Source organism: Schistocerca serialis, chromosome 4 (genome assembly GCF_023864345.2).
Source record: "Schistocerca serialis cubense isolate TAMUIC-IGC-003099 chromosome 4, iqSchSeri2.2, whole genome shotgun sequence".
Taxonomy (NCBI): domain Eukaryota; kingdom Metazoa; phylum Arthropoda; class Insecta; order Orthoptera; family Acrididae; genus Schistocerca; species Schistocerca serialis.
The window spans coordinates 861,930,770-861,951,441 of record NC_064641.1 but is presented as its reverse complement, the minus strand read 5'-3'; the positions used below and the strand labels follow the sequence as shown (position 1 = coordinate 861,951,441).

Sequence of the window (20,672 nt, the reverse complement as noted above, 5' to 3'; positions counted from 1 at the left end):
CTTGCAAGTAAATATTACACGTTAATTTTACCATGGTATGTGGTTAATGATGGCATTTTCTTGACAAGTCAGCTTGAAACATATAATAACAGAGTTGGTCTTTATTTTTCTTTGGTGCTCAATGTGATTTATGAATAAAATAAAATTCTATTGAATCCATTATTACAGTAAGTGACAAGGAATGCTACTGAATAGATGTTTTTTTGTACAAGAAATAATCAAAAAGTATTTATACAAAAAAAGAATCCTACTACCATTTGCCACCACCATTACTATTCTATTGAAAGCACTCTTTGAATTTGTCTTTTAAATCGTTAAACCTCTTTTTTTTTTTTTTTTTTTTTTTTTTTTTTTTTTTTTTTTTTTTTTTTTGCTGTGTATCCGTCAACTCTGGATTTTTAATGGAATATTTTTTTTAGAAATGAAGAACTGTAATGGGCAACACAGTCTCATCATCAGTGGGACAGAGACAGAGAGGCAGTGTCACCCAAGGAACTGCTGCAGACATGGTAAATGCATGACAAGAATAACCTATTTCACACATAGTTATAAGAAGTCTCCCTCAGAAAGTGCTAAATTAAATAACTTGTATAAGGCCCTTAGCTATTTTCAATTTTTGTTCAGATGATGCTTATCATGACGTTGATTTTGTCACCCGGTTTAAAAAAATGAGACAGCTCTCAGTAAATATTAATCATGTACACGACTGTGATTGTATCACACCTTATCTGTTTTAAACTACATCTGAAGCTAGAAAATCTTGACATTGGGGGAACAGCTAACAACTGGCTCAGCTTTTATCTTAAAAACAGGGAACAATATGTGGAAATAGATCAAGAAAGGGACAATGTCATCAGGAAATATAATTCCAGGTGACTGAGTGTTAAATATGGAGTGCCACAAGGATCAGCAACGGGTCCTGTTCTGTTCTTACTCTATGTAAATGACCTAAACATAAGCAATGACAACAGTAAAATATTTCAATTTACTGATGATACGAGTGTTCTAATTACAGGAAACTCAGAAGAAACTCTTGTAAAAAACATAAAAGAAGCCACTGACAGGTTAACATGTTACTTTGATGACAATGACTTAATAATAAACACTGAAAAAACTGTAGCTATGAATATACACACAATCAAAAAATCTGATATCACCCAATCTAGAGCTATACGGACAGACAATCGCCAAAACAGCCTGTACCAAATTTCTTGGACTTCATCTACAAGACAACTTGAAATGGAAAGCACATATTGAGCAAATGAACAAAAAAATTAAGTACATCTTGTTTTGTGCTGCGTACATTAAAAAATTGTACCAGCTACAACACCCTTCAGTGTGTATATTTTGCAGTTGTACACTCTCACCTCCGGTATGGGATTATGTTCTGGGGAAATTCTGGAGATGCCATCAAAACATTCAAATTAAAAAAAAAAAAATTATAAGAATAAAGGAAGGGGTAGATAATCGCAAATCATGTAGACAATTGTTTCAAAAAAGGATGATCCTGCCACTTTCTTGCATATATATACTTGAAAATATAATGTATTTAAAGCAAAACTTACATACAAAAAGACCACTCATCACTCAAAATCACACAATACACAGCTATGATCCACAGCTGTATACAGAGTAACAACATTTATTCAAGTATTAATCATTAATTGATATATTAATGTGTGTTATTATGTACAAAGGTATATTATATGTAAAACAGTTAGTATTAACAAAAAAATCCAAATATCTCTTGCATATTGTGCAGCTGTAGATAAAAATGGATCAATAAATCAAAATCAAATCAAAATAACAACATTCTGACACAGTGCCTGTCAGGGAATGTGGATTCCAAGTAGATGGGTAACTGGAATGACATTCATGTTGGTTGCAGGTAAAGTATTAACGGCATTTATTCATAGAATTGTGGAGTGCATGTACAAGACATTCACACTATCGGACGGCTAAGAACAAACTTCAAAGACAAAAAAGTCTGACAAAGATAATTATGCACAGAGTTTGTACACAATAAGTTGTTGCTCAGAGGCCAAAGTCCACATAAAAAGATTAAAATATCCCTTTATTTTACTTCCATTATTTAACATTTTTGGCAGTGAAGCTTTTTTCAAATGATTTTCTGAAATACATACCACAAACTATAAAACAACTATTGGGTGTTTAGCCAAAAGAGAACTTGCATAGCATAAGCAGTCAAAAATGGACATATCTGGATTAAAGTCCAAGTATTCATCAAATCACAGAATGGTAAAAACACATGCAGCTTGACTAATTTTCGATAGAATTTAACGCAACTTAAGTAGAATTAAGAATGATGGGCATACAAGAGATGAGGAGACCATTTAAAATACACATTTTGCCACACAACTGAACTGATTGTTATTGTGTGGGTAGTTAGCAACACATTGGTCTCACATTTTGGGAGGGGGGCGCGGGGGGGGGGGGGGGGGGGGGCAGTGGTTTAAACCCACATCCGCCCATCCAGATTTAGGTTTTCCATGATTTCCCTAAATTGCTCCAAGCAATTGCTGGAATGGTTCTCGTGAAAGGACATGGCAGATTTCCTTCCCCACCCTTGATGCAATCTGAGCTTGTGCTCAGTCTCTAATTACCTATGTTGACAGAACGTTATACCCAATCTTTTTTTCTTCCTTTCTTCTTCATCGTGTGTGCTGGCTTCATAAATAAAGTTGTATCTAAATCATATCTTAATATGGAAACAACTGATAATATCATAATCACAATTTGTTGCAATAGTAATTAAATGTGACAGTGTTCTTTGTCACACTTTTGCTTTATACGGTATAACAGAATACAAGACAAGTCCACACACAGTTTTCTTTCGTCCTCCTTAACAGCAGCAGCAATGGAAAAAGACCTTTGGATCAAAACAGACACAGTGGACAGTGCACCTACACATGAATAAGGCACCTTATCATTTGTACATAATCATAAATTTAAAAATCAGCTTGTAAAAATGATTTATTAAACAAAATTAAGTGACCTATATTATAATAAATACAAGACAATGTAAATGCACAATTTTTTATCTTCCTCAGAACCAATAATACAAAGAATGGACACCTAGATAACAGATTTAAAGTAAATGGGTACAAAGACAGAAGGGATAGATGTAACTGCAAAGGTTTACAAGACTGCATAAGATCCTATGATATTAAAGATCTACTTGGTCATGTGCCCACTAGAATAACTGAGTCAAGCAGCAGTTCCATAGATCATGTGATGACCAATTATGAAAATGTTGTGTCGGCACAGACTGTAAACGGGCACATATCTGATCATCTAGGACAATTATTAGTGATTGGTTGTCTTAATAAACTTAAACAAAACAAAAAATATGAGAATAGAAGGTTATTTTCTGAATACAACATCACCTTGCTAAAGAAAACTTTGGGTCAAGAATCTTGGGAATCAGTTTATAGAGAAAGGGGAGTTGGCAGCAAATGGGAAGTATTTGTAAAAATTTTAACTAGACATATTGATATTACTATCCCGGCAAAGAAGATCAATGTAAATAAAAATAAACCTCCAGTAGTCAAACGTGTAAAACTTGATGAAAAAACGAAAAGACTCAAAGAAGGAATGGAGTATATGTATAAGCTACACAGAGAAACCAGTCTTGATTCATATAAAGAGGATTATAAAAAATATAAATGTGAGTATCGCAAGGAAGTAAGAAGGAAAGTAGAACATATTAGTAAACAGATCCGAAATTCTGACTGTGTCTCAAAGTCGTGCTGGGCAGTAGTTAATGATATGAGGAACACTGATTCAAAAACTAAAATTAATAATATAGAGTTAAGTATACATAATGATAATTTTTCTGATCCTTATATAGTTACCAATATATTTAATGATTACTTCATAGATTCTATTGAAAATGATACTTGCATGAAACAGGAGAGGCAGTTTAAATATGATAAGGAAAAGGAACGGGACTCTTGTATGCTACCTACAGTAACCATCAAGGACGTAACAGAGCTAATTGACAACCTAAAAAATAAAAGATCAGCTGGATGGGATGAATTCTCTCCTTTTCTACTGAAAAAATGCAAGGGTGAGTTAGCCAGACCATTAGTCCATCTAATAAATTGTGTACTTGAAGAAGTTGTGTTTCCGAAGAAACTGAAACTTGCTTTAGTTAAACCTTTATATAAAAAGGGGAAAGAAAACAACCACAGAACTACAGACCAGTTGCCTTAACGTCAGTGTTTGGTAAATTAATTGAAAAAATAATGCTAGAAATCCTAATTGAGCACTATAATATGAATAACTTAATAGGAGATTTCCAACATGGCTTTAGAAGTGGTCGGAGCACCATATCTGCAGCAGTACAGTTTGTACACTATCTGATGGAGAAAATAAATGAGGGTTACGAAACGGCAGGAGTGTTTTTAGATCTTTCCAAAGCGTTTGACAGAGTCCATCATGACGCTCTTTTAAGTAAACTTGTTTATAATGGTGTCAGTGGGAAACTGTTGCTTTTAAAAGAATCTTTCCTTAAAAATAGACAACAATGCACAGAAGTTGTGTATGATAATGGAGAGGTAATTGCAAAAAGAAGATCAAAGATAAGGAACATAAATTTTGGTGTGCCACAAGGCTCTATCTTGGGCCCCTTCTTGTTTATTTGCTACGTGAATGATTTCCCAAAAGTATTAGACACCAGTCATCGTATTACTACGTATGCTGATGACACCTCTGGGGTTTGCTGGGCACGTAGTAATGATGATCTAAATTCAGTGGTACAGAATTTTGTTGAAAAAGCCCAAACACATTTTGAAAAAGAAAACCTGAGGGTCAATATTAACAAAACTAATTTAATTTATTTTAAGACAAGTAGTTCAAATAAAAATACTGTTCTAAATGAGGACATTCAGGAAAATACCTGTTCAGAATGTAAAATTCTGGGGATATATATAGATGACAGACTTTCGTGGAATCAGCAAATAGATCATGTCTGTGGTAAAATAACATCTAGTCTGTATTTACTAAGGAGATTAGTTCAATATTTAGATATCGAAGCAATAAAAATAGCGTATTTTGGGTTGGTGTATCCCCATCTATCTTATGGAATTGTATTGTGGGGTGGGTGTAGCCAATACAATATAAAAAGGGTATTTGTATTGCAGAAAAGAGTAATAAGAACTATGGCAAAAGTAAGACCCAGAACTTCATGTAAAAACCTGTTTATTAAGTTTAATATTATGACTATCTATGCAGTATATATGTTTCAATCAATATTATTAGTGAAAAAAGACAAAAAAGTGACAAACAGGAATATGGAAATCCATGATTACAATACAAGACAAAAATCAGACTTTCATATGGTGAGCAGACGATTGAATCTAACAACAAATACCCCATTCATTAAGGGAGCAATATTTTATAATTCTCTGCCAAACAACCTGAAACAGCTTTCTGGTAGAATTTTTAAAAATGAGTTAAAAAAATGGCTTGTATTAAAGTGCCCATACAGTATGATGCTGACATGATTTGACCTCAGGAATGCTATATTCAATATACTTAAATGATATTTTACTTAGTAGCATGTAATCTATTTATATTGTGTATCAGTAATCTAAATGTAATTAATTTTATATAGCCCATGCATGTTAAATACATGTTTCGAGCTGTAAGATAAATAAATAAATAAAACAATTGGAATGCAACAAAACTGAAGTAACAATCTGAATTCAATAAAACTTAAGTAAAACAAATTATCTACAACAACGAAAGCTAATGCCCACACATATTTCTCTTTCTTCTTCTTCTTCTTCTTCTTCTTCTTCTTCTTAACAGCTGCAACGATGGAAATAGCCATATAAAAAGAGAAAAATACAAATACAAAAATAAAACACCTCAAAAAAATGGATATACTTATTCTTATAAACAGAAGGCAGAGCCCTTCTACTAATGATCTTAGAGACACCCACAGTGAGAGTAAACCAAAAATACATAAACACAATAACTCAATTTTTTGTATTTATTGAGTAAAATGCTTAACAATAATATTAATAGATTGAATACATACAAATCAACATACAGCATTTAAAACTCCATGGATATATTCAACTGAACTGAGTACATCCAAGCTCCAACTAACAGTAAGCTTGTTTCTGTTGGCACATCAGCAGTGGAACCATTAATTTTACGAAACCTATTTTTTCTAAAAACTTTAAACAAACATGTGAGAATGTAATATATCCTAAAAATTACAACGCCAAAACATTAGTTTTGTCCGATAGCTCCAGAGACAAAGTTAATACAATGTTGCTCTAATTGAATGATATGCACTACAAGACTACTACATAAGCCGAATAAGGGAAGGATTATGGACAGTCCTTAGAAGATCAAAATATACCAGAAGTTTTCCAAATGGCATTGGAGTATCTTGGGGAAACGACTTTAACTAAAACACACAAGATTTCTTTAGAACTATGAACACATACTACAAGCTATGTAACACTTATTGAGCTTGGTCCATTAACTACAGTGTGTGCCATAGCTGTTTGTGCCACTTCAGAGTAATTTCACATTTTTGCAGTACTTGATCTGCCTCTGTGTGTCACGTCCAGTAGATGGAACTTGTGATTTCTTTCAGTTCCCAGTATTTCCCATTTGCATTGTCTCGTGTGATGACATTTTAGAGTTTGAATGCAAATAGTTTGTTTCAAGGATGTTCCAGGTTTATGCTCCTTTTTGGCCTGTTTGGTTTTCATTATATTCTTGCAAGATGTTGCTTAACTTCAGACGGTTTATACAAGCATAGTTTCTTTGCATTTGGATTTCAGGCCCATACCCCATCTTGTTTTGGCATTATGTGCTTTTGACTAACAGAGCCCAACTCTCTTTAGGGCATAGACCCCTGTCCTTAATCTTTTTACTCTTCTCTTCCACTTTCCCCCTCCTTATCCAGCATTTGTCATTGCTGCAATTTTTAAGAAGCACGAAAAGATGTGTTTGTGTGTATTAGTTTCTACAGGTAAATCTCATATTACGCAATAGTTACATTCCGTGGAATCGCCGCACATACCAAATTCATGTAAATTGAGTCATTTTACATTCAAAATGTGGTGTTGGGTTCTCATTTATTCACATATTACGTTTAAAATAGAATAGTTTTTTATAACTATTACCAAAATAACCATTATCATCTTTCTGAAATGCGTTTTAATGCAAAATTAATGCACTTAAAAATTTAACACTGAAACACACAGTAATACGTTAAAATCATGTTCATTAAGCCTATCTACAACCTAAATAGCCTCTGGACCATCTGCATGAGAAGACTCTGATGGTACTGTACTCCATTAAGTTTCCATAATGGATTTTCCTTATATGCAAATTTTGCTCCTCAGACTCTTGGAATAAGAGTTTAGGAAGTCACAGACATTCTCTTCATCGACATCAGTGAATCCAATCTGCTGTGCCATGTCCGCACTTTCTTTCATTGCAACAGTGAGATCACTTCATGTTCTGGCAGTGGTACAGCATCTTGCCAAGTTTCCTCTATACACCATCTACACATATTTGAGTGATATCAGCCCAAGCATCTCTAACAACAGCAGTTGCCATCTTAATAATGAACTGTTGCCAGAAAATTGTGATTGTAAGTTAGTCATTCAAATCACATTCTTCAATGAGATTTGAGAAATTTTTATGCAGATATTATGCCTTTAGTGTAGAAATAACTCTCTGGTCCATGGGTTGCAGGATAGATGTAGTAGGTGGCAGACACAGATAATGTTTTTATTTGAATCAATAATGGAAAATGGGTGGCTGGGAACATCATCAAAGAGGAGAAGAATTTTGAAAGGGATTGTTTTTATTTATCACAGTAGGCCTACAATCATCTATTCAGTTCATTACAAAAAATTCGCTGAAAATACCAGAAGTCATCCACACTTTTTTGCTCAATCCCAGCCTGGCTCTTGGCACAACTTTTCAGTGCCCTGGGGTTTTCAAAGGGGGAGATCATATGTGGCTTTTATTTGCACTCCGCTCAACATTTTCTGCAAAAAGAAGGGTGCACGAGTCCCTGGCAGCCTTAAATCCAGGTGCTGTTTTTTCTTCAATAGCAATGATCTTGTGGCTAGGCATTCCTTTCCAGATACACCTGTTTCATCAAGGTTCAAAATCTACTACGGCTTAGTCCAATTCGATTCAGGCAGGCTAGGAAAAAATCTTACCTTCATAGTCTTGGATGTTATTGAATTTAGCATATGTTAAAATGAAGAACTAAGTAAGGAACATGTTTTTTTTTTCCTCCAAAAAACTTTCTGCTCCGAGAACAGCCCTCCAAAGATAACACTCTGCATACCATTTTGAAGTTGCGAATGTTGGAAAAAATTTTAAAATGCTGTATTTCTGGAACAGTTCTAGATGTTTTGTTGGGCTTTTTTTTATTTGAATGATAATTGCTTCATGATTACAAAGAAATCCTCCATCTGGACTTATCTGCCAAAGTTCTTTTACTATAGCATTCTGAACTTTTTTGTAATTTATGAAAAAAAAAAAATTTTCAGAAATGTCAATCGACAAAATTTTGATTTCTGTTTTTCTTTTGATTAGTACCACATAGTTCTACATTCCCTGAAAAGGAGAGCTTCCACTTTTACGTTGAACAGGTTTTATACACAATTGAAATTTTTGCCATACCTAAAACCTGCTTTATTACCACATTATCACATAACAGGCTCATAAAAATCAAAACCTAGCCTTATTTAACATAATTGTAATTTTGGAAAATTAGCAAGAGACTCATTTTTCAAGCATTTTAAATGGTTCCAAAATGTATGTGGAAGGTCCAAAGCTTTAAAGGTTTCGATTTATACAACTACTGTGCACTCTGTTTTGTACTGAAAATTAGGCAGTCAATGAACTAAAAATATGTTTCACTTCTTCAGTATCTTCCTTTGATATAGAGTGATGCCTTCCAGTTGAACCAATAGGAACTGGAGCCCACACAATTGTTGAACGAACTAACGAAATTTCTTCTTTCTTGCTCTTTAAAGTGCGTGCAATTGAGTTTGCCCATCACTTTGAGTCCAAAAATGTGTCCCTTGAATTCCTTGTTTGGACAATTCTCTTTTTTCTGCTCACGGAGTTCTTCGATTTCCTCTTTGGACAAAAGAATGTGGGCTGTGGATGTGTCAGGTTTCACAACTCTTGTAAAATCCTCAGCATCCTGAATCACAGCTGCATTTGGTCTGCAAAGATTCTGTTTTGTAGCATGGTGCTTCAGCAGGCCTCCTACACCACCACAAGGCCCCTTCCTGTGACCAGTAGCACTGTATACCCAGTCAGTTGGCACAAGCGACTTACTCAATTCAAACAGCTGGTAACGATTTATAAAATGAGTAGGAGCACCATTAGAAATAATGATGATCTTCTCTGCCCCTGTTTGCAGTTGAAGAATTTTCTGCATTCTCAGCAAAATCAGCCTGTACACACCCTTTCACTTCTGCAATGTGTTGTTGTTGCAATTTCTTCAGATGCTCCACCTATGTAGAGTAGGTAATTCCTGCACAGTTATCTGTTACATCTATCAGGCCAAGTGTCTGTAAAAACAGTCCTAACTTTCAAGGGCAGTCACCACATTCTTTAAACAAAAAAGGTCTCTCGTTTCACATCACAGACTACTAATGACTTCACACGCCCAACCAAGGTGTAATATGCCACATGCTCCAGTAAGTTCTTCAAAGTTAGCACACAAAGTTCAAAATTTGCACAATACACACATAAACATACATCTCTAGGTGGATGTGGAACTACCCACTTATGTCATAGTGCATAAAATTTTGATCTTCCAATATGTGAAGTTGTGTAATTGCTATTATAAAATTCTAAGCTTCTTTAATACTGCGAGTCATGTACCTCTTCACTTTCACAGCTTTTTGACCTTCAACTGTTACAGTTATAGTGTCTTTTTTTGTTGGTACTCTCGCGAGAACAGTCCCATTCATCATCCAGATAAAATGACTGCACTATTTGAACTTGAGCTGCCTCTTTAGGATGACCACAATAGGGATCTGGTCTTCCAAAGACTCCTTTTACAGACCTCACATTTCTTGATTTGCCTGCCATGTATGTTGATACTGATAGAACTTTGTTCAAAATTGCTTTCTTTGGAAATGTCTCTGGAATAATAGTTAAAACTTGCACCTTTTCACTGTAGAATGCACAATATTCAACAGATGAATTGCTATTTGTGAAAAATTCCTGGCAAGAGCTGGAAGAGTGCTTTGGTTCATTTTCTTCTTAATATGGAATTTCTACTTTGAGGAGTGTGATTATTTGCTGTAGTGTAGTCATCCATAGCTTTAGTAATTTCTCTGTGCTCTCTTGATGCATGGAGCTTATGACTCGACATCACTGACTTAACAGTTTGTTAACAGGACTAACAACTACCTCTGTAGTTGACTGATTCAGGGTATTTGATTCCTCCTCTGTTGATGCAAAATCTCCATCATCTGCACCATGGGAGGCTTCACCTTGTTCAGATACTATCATTGTTGTTATTCTGTCCAAATCATTTAGAATACAAAATTCGTCAATGGAAACATCTTCACTTTGAAACAGAGTCTTCAAATGAGAACACTTATTTCTAATCTGAACAAAGTCTTCTTTTTTTGTCTTATAAATCACTCTTATGGATGAGCAAATAGTCAGCACACTTCACTCTCCTGTGGCCCCAGTCAGAAGACATTTCAAACAGTCCTTTTCACAAAACACACTGCAACTGTGTCAACTGGCAAATTCCTCACGAAAACACAGAACTCACTGGATGGGACTCAGATTTCTTAGAAGCATCTTCAGTAAACAAATTAGCACTGAACAACTACAATACAGAAACATGCAATGAACAACCATGACAAAGAAACTGACATGAAATTACAACAAACTAAGAAATATCTGCAACAGTGAAATTGATAAGAAATAACCGCAACAAAGGCAATAGTAATAAACATTGTAGCAAAGAAATTAGTAGGAAACAACTTCAGTGAAGACATATATTACCCTTGAAAGTTAAAAAAATAATTTTTTAACATAAAACCCGTCCAACTTAAAAAGTGGAAGCTCTCCTTTACAGGGAGTATAGTACTACATGGCACTAATCAACAGAATAAAATCTAACTGTTCTGGATTGGCATTTTTGAAAAAAAAAAAAAAAAAAAAAAATTTCTGTAAACCATAAAAAATTCGAAATGCAATAGTAAAAGAACTTTAATAAATACGTCCAAATGGAGGATACCATTGTAATCATAAAACAATTATCTTTCAAATAAAAAAACCTAACAAAATATCTAGAACTGTCACAGAGATACAGTATTTTAAAAATTTTCCAAAGTTCACATCTTCAAAATGGTGTTCGCAGTGTCATCTTGGAGGCCTGTATCTCGGGGCAGGAATTCTTGTGGAGAAAACAAAAAAATACGTGCTTCTTACTTACTCCTGAATTTTAACATAGGCTTAATTCAACAGAATCCGAGACACTGAAGGTAACCCACCTGCCTGAAGTGACATGCATTATGCCATTTGCAGTATACACTTTTTGTGTCAATTTCTTTAACCATCTTTTTAAAATCTGTGGCACCAACTTATTCCACTGCAGCTGCACTTTGTCATTTTAATGTTGTGAAAGCCAAAAATAATACATCAACAACTTGCCATAGAACATGAACTAATAAAACAACACGTTCTCACGTACAAGTATGCACCGCAAAATGTACTGGAGAATGATGAATACAAATTATACTGGAACAGAACCATTATAACAGATAAAACAACACCACATAACAAACATGACATCATACTCACCAATAAAAAGAAGAAATTAACACAACTAATCAAAATATCCATACCCAATACAACAAATATACAGAGGAAAACAGAAGAAAAAATTGAAAAATACATCCAACTGGCTGAGGAAGTCAAGGACATGTGGCATCAGGATAAAGTTGACATTACACCAATTATACTATCAACTACAGGAGTCATACCACACAATATCCACCAGTACATCAACGCAATACAGCTACATCCACATGTATATATACAAATACAGAAATCTGTAATTATTGATACATGTTCAATTACCCGAAAGTTCCTAAATGCAATGTAACATATACCATACAGTTAAAAGGAAGTCACGCTTGATCAAGGTCTGCGTCACTTTCCATTTTTAACCAGACATAACGCCTGAGAAAGGAAAGAAATAATAATAATAATACCTCTTTAGTTCTCTCTTCAGCTGATTTACTTCTACCACTGATGCTTGTAATTCTGTCTTGATGGTCCCATATTGATCTTCTGCTTCTTTCAACTTGGAATGTAGCTCTAGAAAAGAAATGAGGCAATTAGAAATACAAAGGATACTATGGAAATTTTGATAACAACTAGCCAAACATTGCACTTCCAAGAAAATAAAAATATTAGAAGTGGGAAATGGGCCTCCATTGTTGAGCTCTAATAATGTTCAGTTGCTTTCAGCCACAGACTGCAAAGAAGAAGATTTTCATGATACAAGTTTTTGTGACTTTTATATGGGTCTAACAAAATGTTATTCCATTTCATTGATCTTTTTCTCCTTGGCCACTTCTCTCACTCCTTTAATTGACGCAGACATTTTTTTTTTTTTTTTTTTTTTTTTTTTTAAGAAAATGAAAGCCAGTCTTGGCACGCAACAGCAGTCATCCTTAAGATGTTTCACAGTAATGTTTGATGCATCACAACTATTAGACTTTAAGATACTGTGACAGATCTAGTACTATTTCTTCTAAAGCTTTTCTTGACCAACTGAGAAAAAGCAGCCAACAATATGCTTACTTGGGACCTTGTCCATCTAAAGCACATCTGCTCATAGGGTGGCAAAAAAACCCACACATTTAATGAAGATCCTGAATCTAGGGGCCTCCACACCCATCATAAAGCACAGATTTGTTCACAATGTGTTTCTTTTGCTGAAAGCAAAAGCAAATCATCACTGGACCCTATTCTAAATCACTAGAAGCAGCTGTGTCTGCCTACAGACAGACAGAGTGTACCTGAAATAGTTCCCTACAGAAGCAAACCACAATATGATTAGAGAAAGTGCACTAGAATATTATCACTTGAAAGTGACTAGTTTCAATTATATAAAAGTAAATATTAAGAAAGCAAAAAGTTTGCATTGCTTTCTCAAAACTTTTTAAATGAGCCTCTTAAGAGTTATAGCTACAAAATTTTTAAATTTTGGTATTAAATTATGAATGTACTGATTTTGAGATTGCATATGTTCAACAGCACATGTTCAGCAACACCAAGCCAGGCACCAAGTCAGTGTACTGGGAGGGGGGGATATTTAGACAGGGTACCAGTGACACATTAGGTTTTCAATAATCACTTAAGAGTTGCCCCAGGTTACATAATAATTTTTCTAACAGTAACAAAAATTGTAATCTCTTACACAAAAGAAATCCAAGGAATTTGTAGGAAGTGGATCTGAAGAAAATAAAAAGGAAGAGAGAAAAAAGACTATTGGATAACTGAAGGGTAAGGTCTCAAGTTTATAAACATTTATCAAGGACAGCAAAGATTTCTAAGCCGCATTCTAGAGCTGTAAATGTGTAGTCCTAAAGCATCGACTACATACTGAACAGCACAGCACCGCGAAACAGGATCAAGAAGATGCTGACCTGCGAGCTAATGGAAAGAGCAGGCAGCATCACACCTCGAGGAAGGCAGAGTTCAGCACCCTCTGTCGACACTGACTTAACCAGCAGCCCATTGCTGGTTGGTCCCAGTTCAGCTGCAGGCTTCGAGAGCATCAGTAGTGAGTAATAGGAAGATGATATTTAGCCTGAATTCTGCAAGTAGTAGTAGAAGAAGAAGAAGAAGAAGAAGAAGATCAAGAAGAAGAGAGTAAATATAATTGTATGTAGGAAGCACAGGAAGCCACTTAATAATGAGAAGTTATGTTTTTTTTTTTCCTTTTTATAAATAGAGAGTTGTATTATTTTAAAGGTGTTATGTATAAATTCCTAAGGTGTTGCAAAAAGCTGTGTTGAAATTTCCCCACCACAGACATCAGGAATGTACACATAAAACAGTTGGCGCATCGGCACTGTACTTGACTAGGCATGGATGCCCACATTGAACAGATGATGTCACACTGCCTAGCTTGTGATGGAAATCTATCGGCCCCACCGCAAACATTTTCAGCTTGGCCAAAGTCTCAATCACCGTGGAACAAGTGCATATTGATTTTGCTGGTCTCTTTTGGAGCATTTGTTGGCTTGTTGTTGTGGACTCTCTTAGCAAACATCCATTTGCAGCACCCATAAACTTTACTGCATTGTGTAGCACCATTCAGGCTTTGTCATTTACTTTTTGCTTGGAAGTTTTGTCTAAACTGTTGGTCGCAAACAATGTGTCACAGTTTACAGCTCAGGAATTTGAACTGTTTTGTACAACCAATGGTATCACTCACCTTACCACTGTTCTGTTTCATCGTCAGTCAAACAGAGAAGCTGAACAGTTTGTGGCTACATTCAAGCCCACACAGGAGAGCAAGCGCTGCCACTCTTCCTTGCAACATACTGCTCCCAGTCCCGCGGTGATACATCGCCGGCGGAGCTTCTACATGGCCAGCAACACTGAATGCTGCTACAGTTGGTTCACCCACCACTGTGTATGGCACCTCCCACACTCTGCAAGTATCACTGCTGTGCCGCCATCAGAACCAGATTCATGCTTGTCAATTGCAAGATTCTTACACATATTTTCTGTCCCCAAATTTGCATCCTCTCAGGATCTTGCGGCTGGTGCAGCTACTCCCAGCGGCCTCTTTGGCACCGTCTGTGGAACTGATGGAGATGAACCCATTGCCTTTGCTGCCACAGTGGCTCAAGTTCCCAGCACTCAGCCTGGTGCCACTGTGGACCTGGCACCACACTCGCTGTTTTTCATCAGACCAGCTCAGAAAGAGGAAGTTGGGGTGTGGCTGGGGACTCGGCATTGGTCCCAGTTACAGCTCTCGGGGCTCCTCATGCCACCCAGCTTCCTGACAGCCCCCCCCCCCCCCCCCCCCCATTTGTCATAAGAAATTGCTAAAACCAAACAAAGCTCCAGGACACAACAGAATTCCTATCAGATTTCACAGAGCATTTGTGACTGAGTTACCCCTCTTGTGATCATAATATACCACAGACCCCTCAAACAAGAAACTTGGCCCACCAGCAGAAACAAAGCACAGATTATGTCCGTCTGAAAGAAGGGTATCAGAAGTCATTCACAAAACTACCACCCAATATCTATTACACATCGGTACATCTGTTGTAGAATCCTAGAACATACTCTGAGTGCCAACATAATGAAGTATCTAGTACAGAATCACCTCCTGCCTGCCAGCCAGCACAGTTTTTGAAGGCATCAATCTCACAAACCCACCACACACTTCCCACATGACGTTCAAAAGGACATGAATTAAATATGCCAGGTTGATAGATGCAATGTTATTACTTCCAATAAGCATTTGATTCAGTACTACACAAATGCTTATTAATAAAGGATGACCACATAGAGTATCAAGTGAGATTTGTAACTGTAATGAGTCTTTCTTTGTTTGGAGACATAGCGTGTTATCTTGGATGGAGAGTTATCATTAGAAGTAACTACTGTCATGCCCTAGGAACGAGTGTTGAGATTTGTGCTGTTCATATTGTATATTAACAACCTGGCATACAACATTAACAATAATCTTGAGTTTTTTGTGCAGATGTGCAGTTACCTTTATCTGAAAAAAGCTATACAAATATCCAGCCAGAATTTGATAAGATTTCAAAGATTGCAATCTGCCTTAAATTTACAGAAATGTAAACTGTATGATTAACAAAATGTAGAAAAGTAGTACCCTATGACTACAATATCAGTGAGACATACAAACTGATTTTGCATTTGTTAATTTGAGCATATTAGCCATCTAATCCTGGTGATGAAGTCATCCCTTGAAACATGTTGCAATATGAAATAACTTAAGCTAGTTATCAAGGAATTGTGACTGGCAGTTTTTGTAACAGTGAATTACACATGACATAGCAGGGAGTAACACTGATTTATTTAGAACAAGAAATACATACATGATACTCCCTAGAAAGCAGGAACTCAAGTCCGTAATTCAAAGCAAAGTCCAATCTGCACCGTATCAAAGTTCCACCTATGACATAGTCCACAATATTAACACCATTACTGTGTATTCAACACATCTCATGGGCTCAGACTCAACGGAATTTGTATGATTCACCACACGATTGGAGGTCCACTGCGGACAGAAAAACAGTTGTTGACCAGGATGATGGAGGTGAAACTGATTATGATGGCACCACCAAAATCTGTGGGCGGAGGCCACAGGATACATCACAGACCCATGGTGGGTGAAGATAATCACGCTGATCCAGGCTGAGTGGCGACTGAGCTCATGAGCCGACATGGGGATGCTCACCTGGATGAGAGAGGCCTCAGTGACATTATGCTAGCAGACACAACATGTCCAAGAGGATGTTGTGATGGGCAGCCATGCCACTCCACCGGGCTGTAACCTTCACTTGGTGAGGCCATGTGAGTTGCTATAAAACCACAGAAAGCATTAGGTGCAGTGTTACACATCATTTCCTTACGGGTGACGATCAGGACACAGCCCTTCTTTGTTGCAAGTCCACTGGCCATAGTTTTGAACACCAAATGTGTCTAGGATGGTAGAGCGACCCTAGTGGAAGCCACCCTGACATGTAGTCAGTAAGCCACGTGACTCCAGGACCCAACCCAAATGCTGACACACCATACGTTCCACCAGCTTATGCAGAATGTTGGTGAGGCTGATGGGCCAATAGCTATCCACATCAAGTGGGTTTTTACCAGGTTTGAGCACCGGAATGATGGTGTTCTACTGCCATTGCGATGGAAAGACGCCATCGCACCAGATCCGGTTGAAGATGACGAGGAGATGTCACTTGTAGTCAGATGAGAGATGTTTAATCATCTGACTGTGGATCCAATCTGGCCCAGTAGCAGTGTTGGAGCAATGTACAATGGTCACTGAGGAGCTCCCACTCTGTAAATGGAGCGTTATAGGATTCACTGTCACATATAGTGAATGGGAGGACTTTCCCTTCCAGACGCCGTATGAGAGTGCAAAAGGCTGGGGGGGAGGAGTAATTTTCCGACACAGAGGCTCGGGCATAGCGCTCAGCAAAGTGCTCGGCAATCGTGATTGCGTTGGTAGATAACACGCCATTTATGATAACACCGGGGACACCTGTTGAAATCTGGTACCCGAAAACACGTTTGATCCTTGCCCAGACTTGAGAAGGTGATGTATGGCACCCAATGGTCATTTGATAAGCTGGCAAACGTGAGCACGGAGCCATTTAAAGGCTATGAAGTGCTCCATGGAAGGATGCTGCTTATGCCACTGTAGAGCTCGTCGATGCTCCTTAATTGCTTCAGTTACTTCCGATGACCACCAAGGGACTGCCTTTCACTGGGGGCACCCTAAAGAGTGAGGGATCTCATTTTCTGCTGCAGAAAGGACTGTTGTTGTTACCTGCTCAACCATCACATCGATGTTCCCGTGTGGGGGAGATTCAACGGTGACAACAAGGGTGAAAGTTTCCCAGTCCACCTTGTTTGAAGCTCATCTGGGGAGGTGTCCATGGGTCTGATACCGGGGCAGTGACAGGAAGATGGGGAAGTGGTCACTACCACACACGTCATCATAGGCTCTCCAGTGGATAGATGGGAGAAATCCTGGGCTGCAAATTGATAAATCAATGGCCGAGTAACTACCATGAGCCACATTGAAATGTGTGGCAGCCCCAGTATTTAAGAGGCAGAGACAGTAAAGTTTCAACATCTCTGCCTCGGATAGTAAGCATGGTGCCACCTCACAAGGGGTTATGGGCATTAAAATCTCCCAAAAGTAAGAAAGGTTTAGGGAGTTGATCAATCAGTGAAGTTAATAGATTCAGGGGTACTGCACCATCTGGAGGAAGATATACATTGCAGACAGTTATTTCCTGTGTCATCCTTATCCTGTCAGCCACAGCTTCAAGAGGGGTTTGAAGGGGCACATGTTCACTACAGACTGAGTTTAGGACATAAATGCAAACTCCACCTGACACTCGATTATAGTCACTATGGTTCCTTTAATATCCATTATAGCCGCGGAGGGCAGGGGTTCGCATTGCCAGGAACCAGGTTTCTTGGAGGGCAATGCAGAAAGCACGTGTAAAGCTTAACAGTTGCCATAGCTCAGCCAGGCGGTGGAAAAAGCCGCCACAATTCCACTGGAGGATGTCGTCATCACGAGACTGGGAAGGCATGAAACACTCAATGAGGCAGTCTAAGCCTGAGAATCACCTGCTGCCACCGACTGATTTCCTGAACAGGCTATATCCATTGTGTCTGAGGATCTGGTGAGATCCAAGTTCTCAGTGGACGCCAGAATCTTCACCTCACCCGCAGAACTTGTAGGTAGCGGTGGTGTGGGTGCCACCGCAATTCTCTTGATCTTGGGGATCCTCTTTTTGGATTTCTCTCGCTGCTCCTTGGGTTTCCATGGCTGGGAGGACTCCACTGATTCAGTCTCCGGGGCTGAGGATGATCGTGAAGCCCTACGAGCAGCTGCTTTTGGGCTCTTCAGCCACTGGCAGGTGTCATCTTTCCCACTAGCAGAAACCTGGGAAGGGAGTGACCCAACAGACCCCTTCCTAGCGAGAGGAGTCAAAGAAGACTTACGCCTCTCTGGCGCAAAACTGGGGACTGATATCCCCGACAGTTGGGGGGGGGGGGGGGGGGGGGGGGGAAGTGTTTGCTCCCGAAGTAGGTTGTGCAGGAGCAACAGGGAGCGAAGTGCCCCCCACCATTAAGGGGGCAAGTATAGTCTTCTGGCTCTGAGAGGTGATTGGCGTTGGTGGAGCTGATGGGCCTAGAACTGTTGCAGCAGCGGCATAAGACAATGTCATATGTAAAGGATGTAGATGTTCAAATTCCCTCTTAGCCTCAGTGTAGGTCAGTTAGTCCAGGGTCTTGTACTCCATGACCTTCCTTCCTTTCTTTCTGGAGAATCCTGCAGTCAGGCAAGCAAGGCAAATGGTGCTCCCTGCAGTTAACACAGATGGGAGGCGGGGCACATGGAGTATTGAGATGTGATGGGCATCCAAAATCTAGACATGTGATGCTGGAAGTACAGTGGGAAGACATATGGCTGAACTTCCAGCATTTAAAGCACTGCATTGGGGGAGGGATATAGGGCTTTACATCACAGCAGTAGACCATCACCTTGACCTTCTCAGCTAATGTATCACCCTCGAACGCCAAGATGAAGGCACTGGTGGCTACCTGATTATCCCTTGGACCCCTGTGGACACGCCGAACGAAATGTCCACCTCGCTGCTCTAAATTAGCTCACAGCTCATCGTCAGATTGCAAAAGAAGGTACCTGTGAAATATGATACCCTGGACCATATTTAACCTCTTATAGGGCTTTATGGTTACAGAAACGTCCCCCAGCTTGTCACAAGCGAGTAACACCCATGACTGGACAGAGGATGCTGTTTTGATCAAGACTGACCAAGATCTCATTTTGGACAAGCCCTCCACCTCCCCTAACTTGTCCTCTAAGTGCTCAAGAAAGATTCCCCATCAGCTCTCTAACATACAAGGTACTGGGGCGAATAAGAGCACCGCCGTCATTGTCCTGATGTTCCTCCCTTGGTGTGACCATGGAGGGGAACGATTTGTGATCGTACTTCTGTGCATTGAATTGAGCCCTTGAACACTTGGAGACTGCAGGTGTTTGACCACCAGCAAGAGATGGTGCACTACGCTTCATTGCGTGTCATCCGCCCTGATGCCACCCACTCCGACTAGTGGCCCTCCCCACGGGTGCCACTCAGCCACAGCATAGGCCACCTGGCAGGATGGCCATTGCCGGGAGTTCCGATGCACCAGGGTGACAGGTATCTACTCCTTGGTATACGTGGGGAGTTAACAGCGCAGGCATCAGCAGAGCAATCCCTGTGTGGTCAGAGGGCTACAACCAACAGGGTACATGGCGGCCCCATTGCAACGGACTGGCTACCGTGCTGAATATCAGGTGCAACCAAGCAAACAAGTCCATTATCATCATCAGTGTAGATGACGATACTGCACAGTTGATGGAAAAATACGCACCCCGGAGGGTGACCTTGCCCAGCAGTTGGAGAATGAGAAGAAGAGCAGATCCACGTCGATGAAGGATGTGATAGGTCTCAGCGCATGATGGACACGATGCACCCCATAAGGCACCCTTCCCCAATTGGCTCGCTCTTCGGGAAAATTTTGAAAAATAGAGATCAAACCCTACAGGGGACCATCACATATAGGCCAAAACGTGTGAGATTCCTTTTAGTCGCCTCTTACGACAGGCAGGAATACCTCGGGCCTATTCCAACTCCCGGACCCGCAGGGTGGATGGAGGGTAGCGTTGAGATGGCGTAAGAGGGACAGATGTGCAGATGCATAAACAAAGCACCCATAGTCTAGTTTTGAACAGACAAGGGACTTGTACAAATGGAGGAGAGTGGTTCGATCTGCACCCCAAGAAGTACCATTGAGGA

At 39.0% G+C, this 20,672-nt stretch overlaps 1 protein-coding gene across 2 annotated transcripts in view; it reads right to left on the bottom strand.

Annotated features, from left to right (window-relative positions):
* LOC126473506 (DNA endonuclease RBBP8-like) overlaps positions 1 to 20,672 on the bottom strand; it is an 89,185-nt gene that overhangs the window by 46,691 nt on the left and 21,822 nt on the right. For both annotated transcript variants that reach the window (XM_050100598.1, XM_050100597.1), the window contains exon 2: positions 12,270 to 12,375. In XM_050100598.1, coding sequence (XP_049956555.1) covers positions 12,270 to 12,375 — 106 coding nt within the window. The remainder of the gene's footprint in view (positions 1 to 12,269; positions 12,376 to 20,672) is intronic.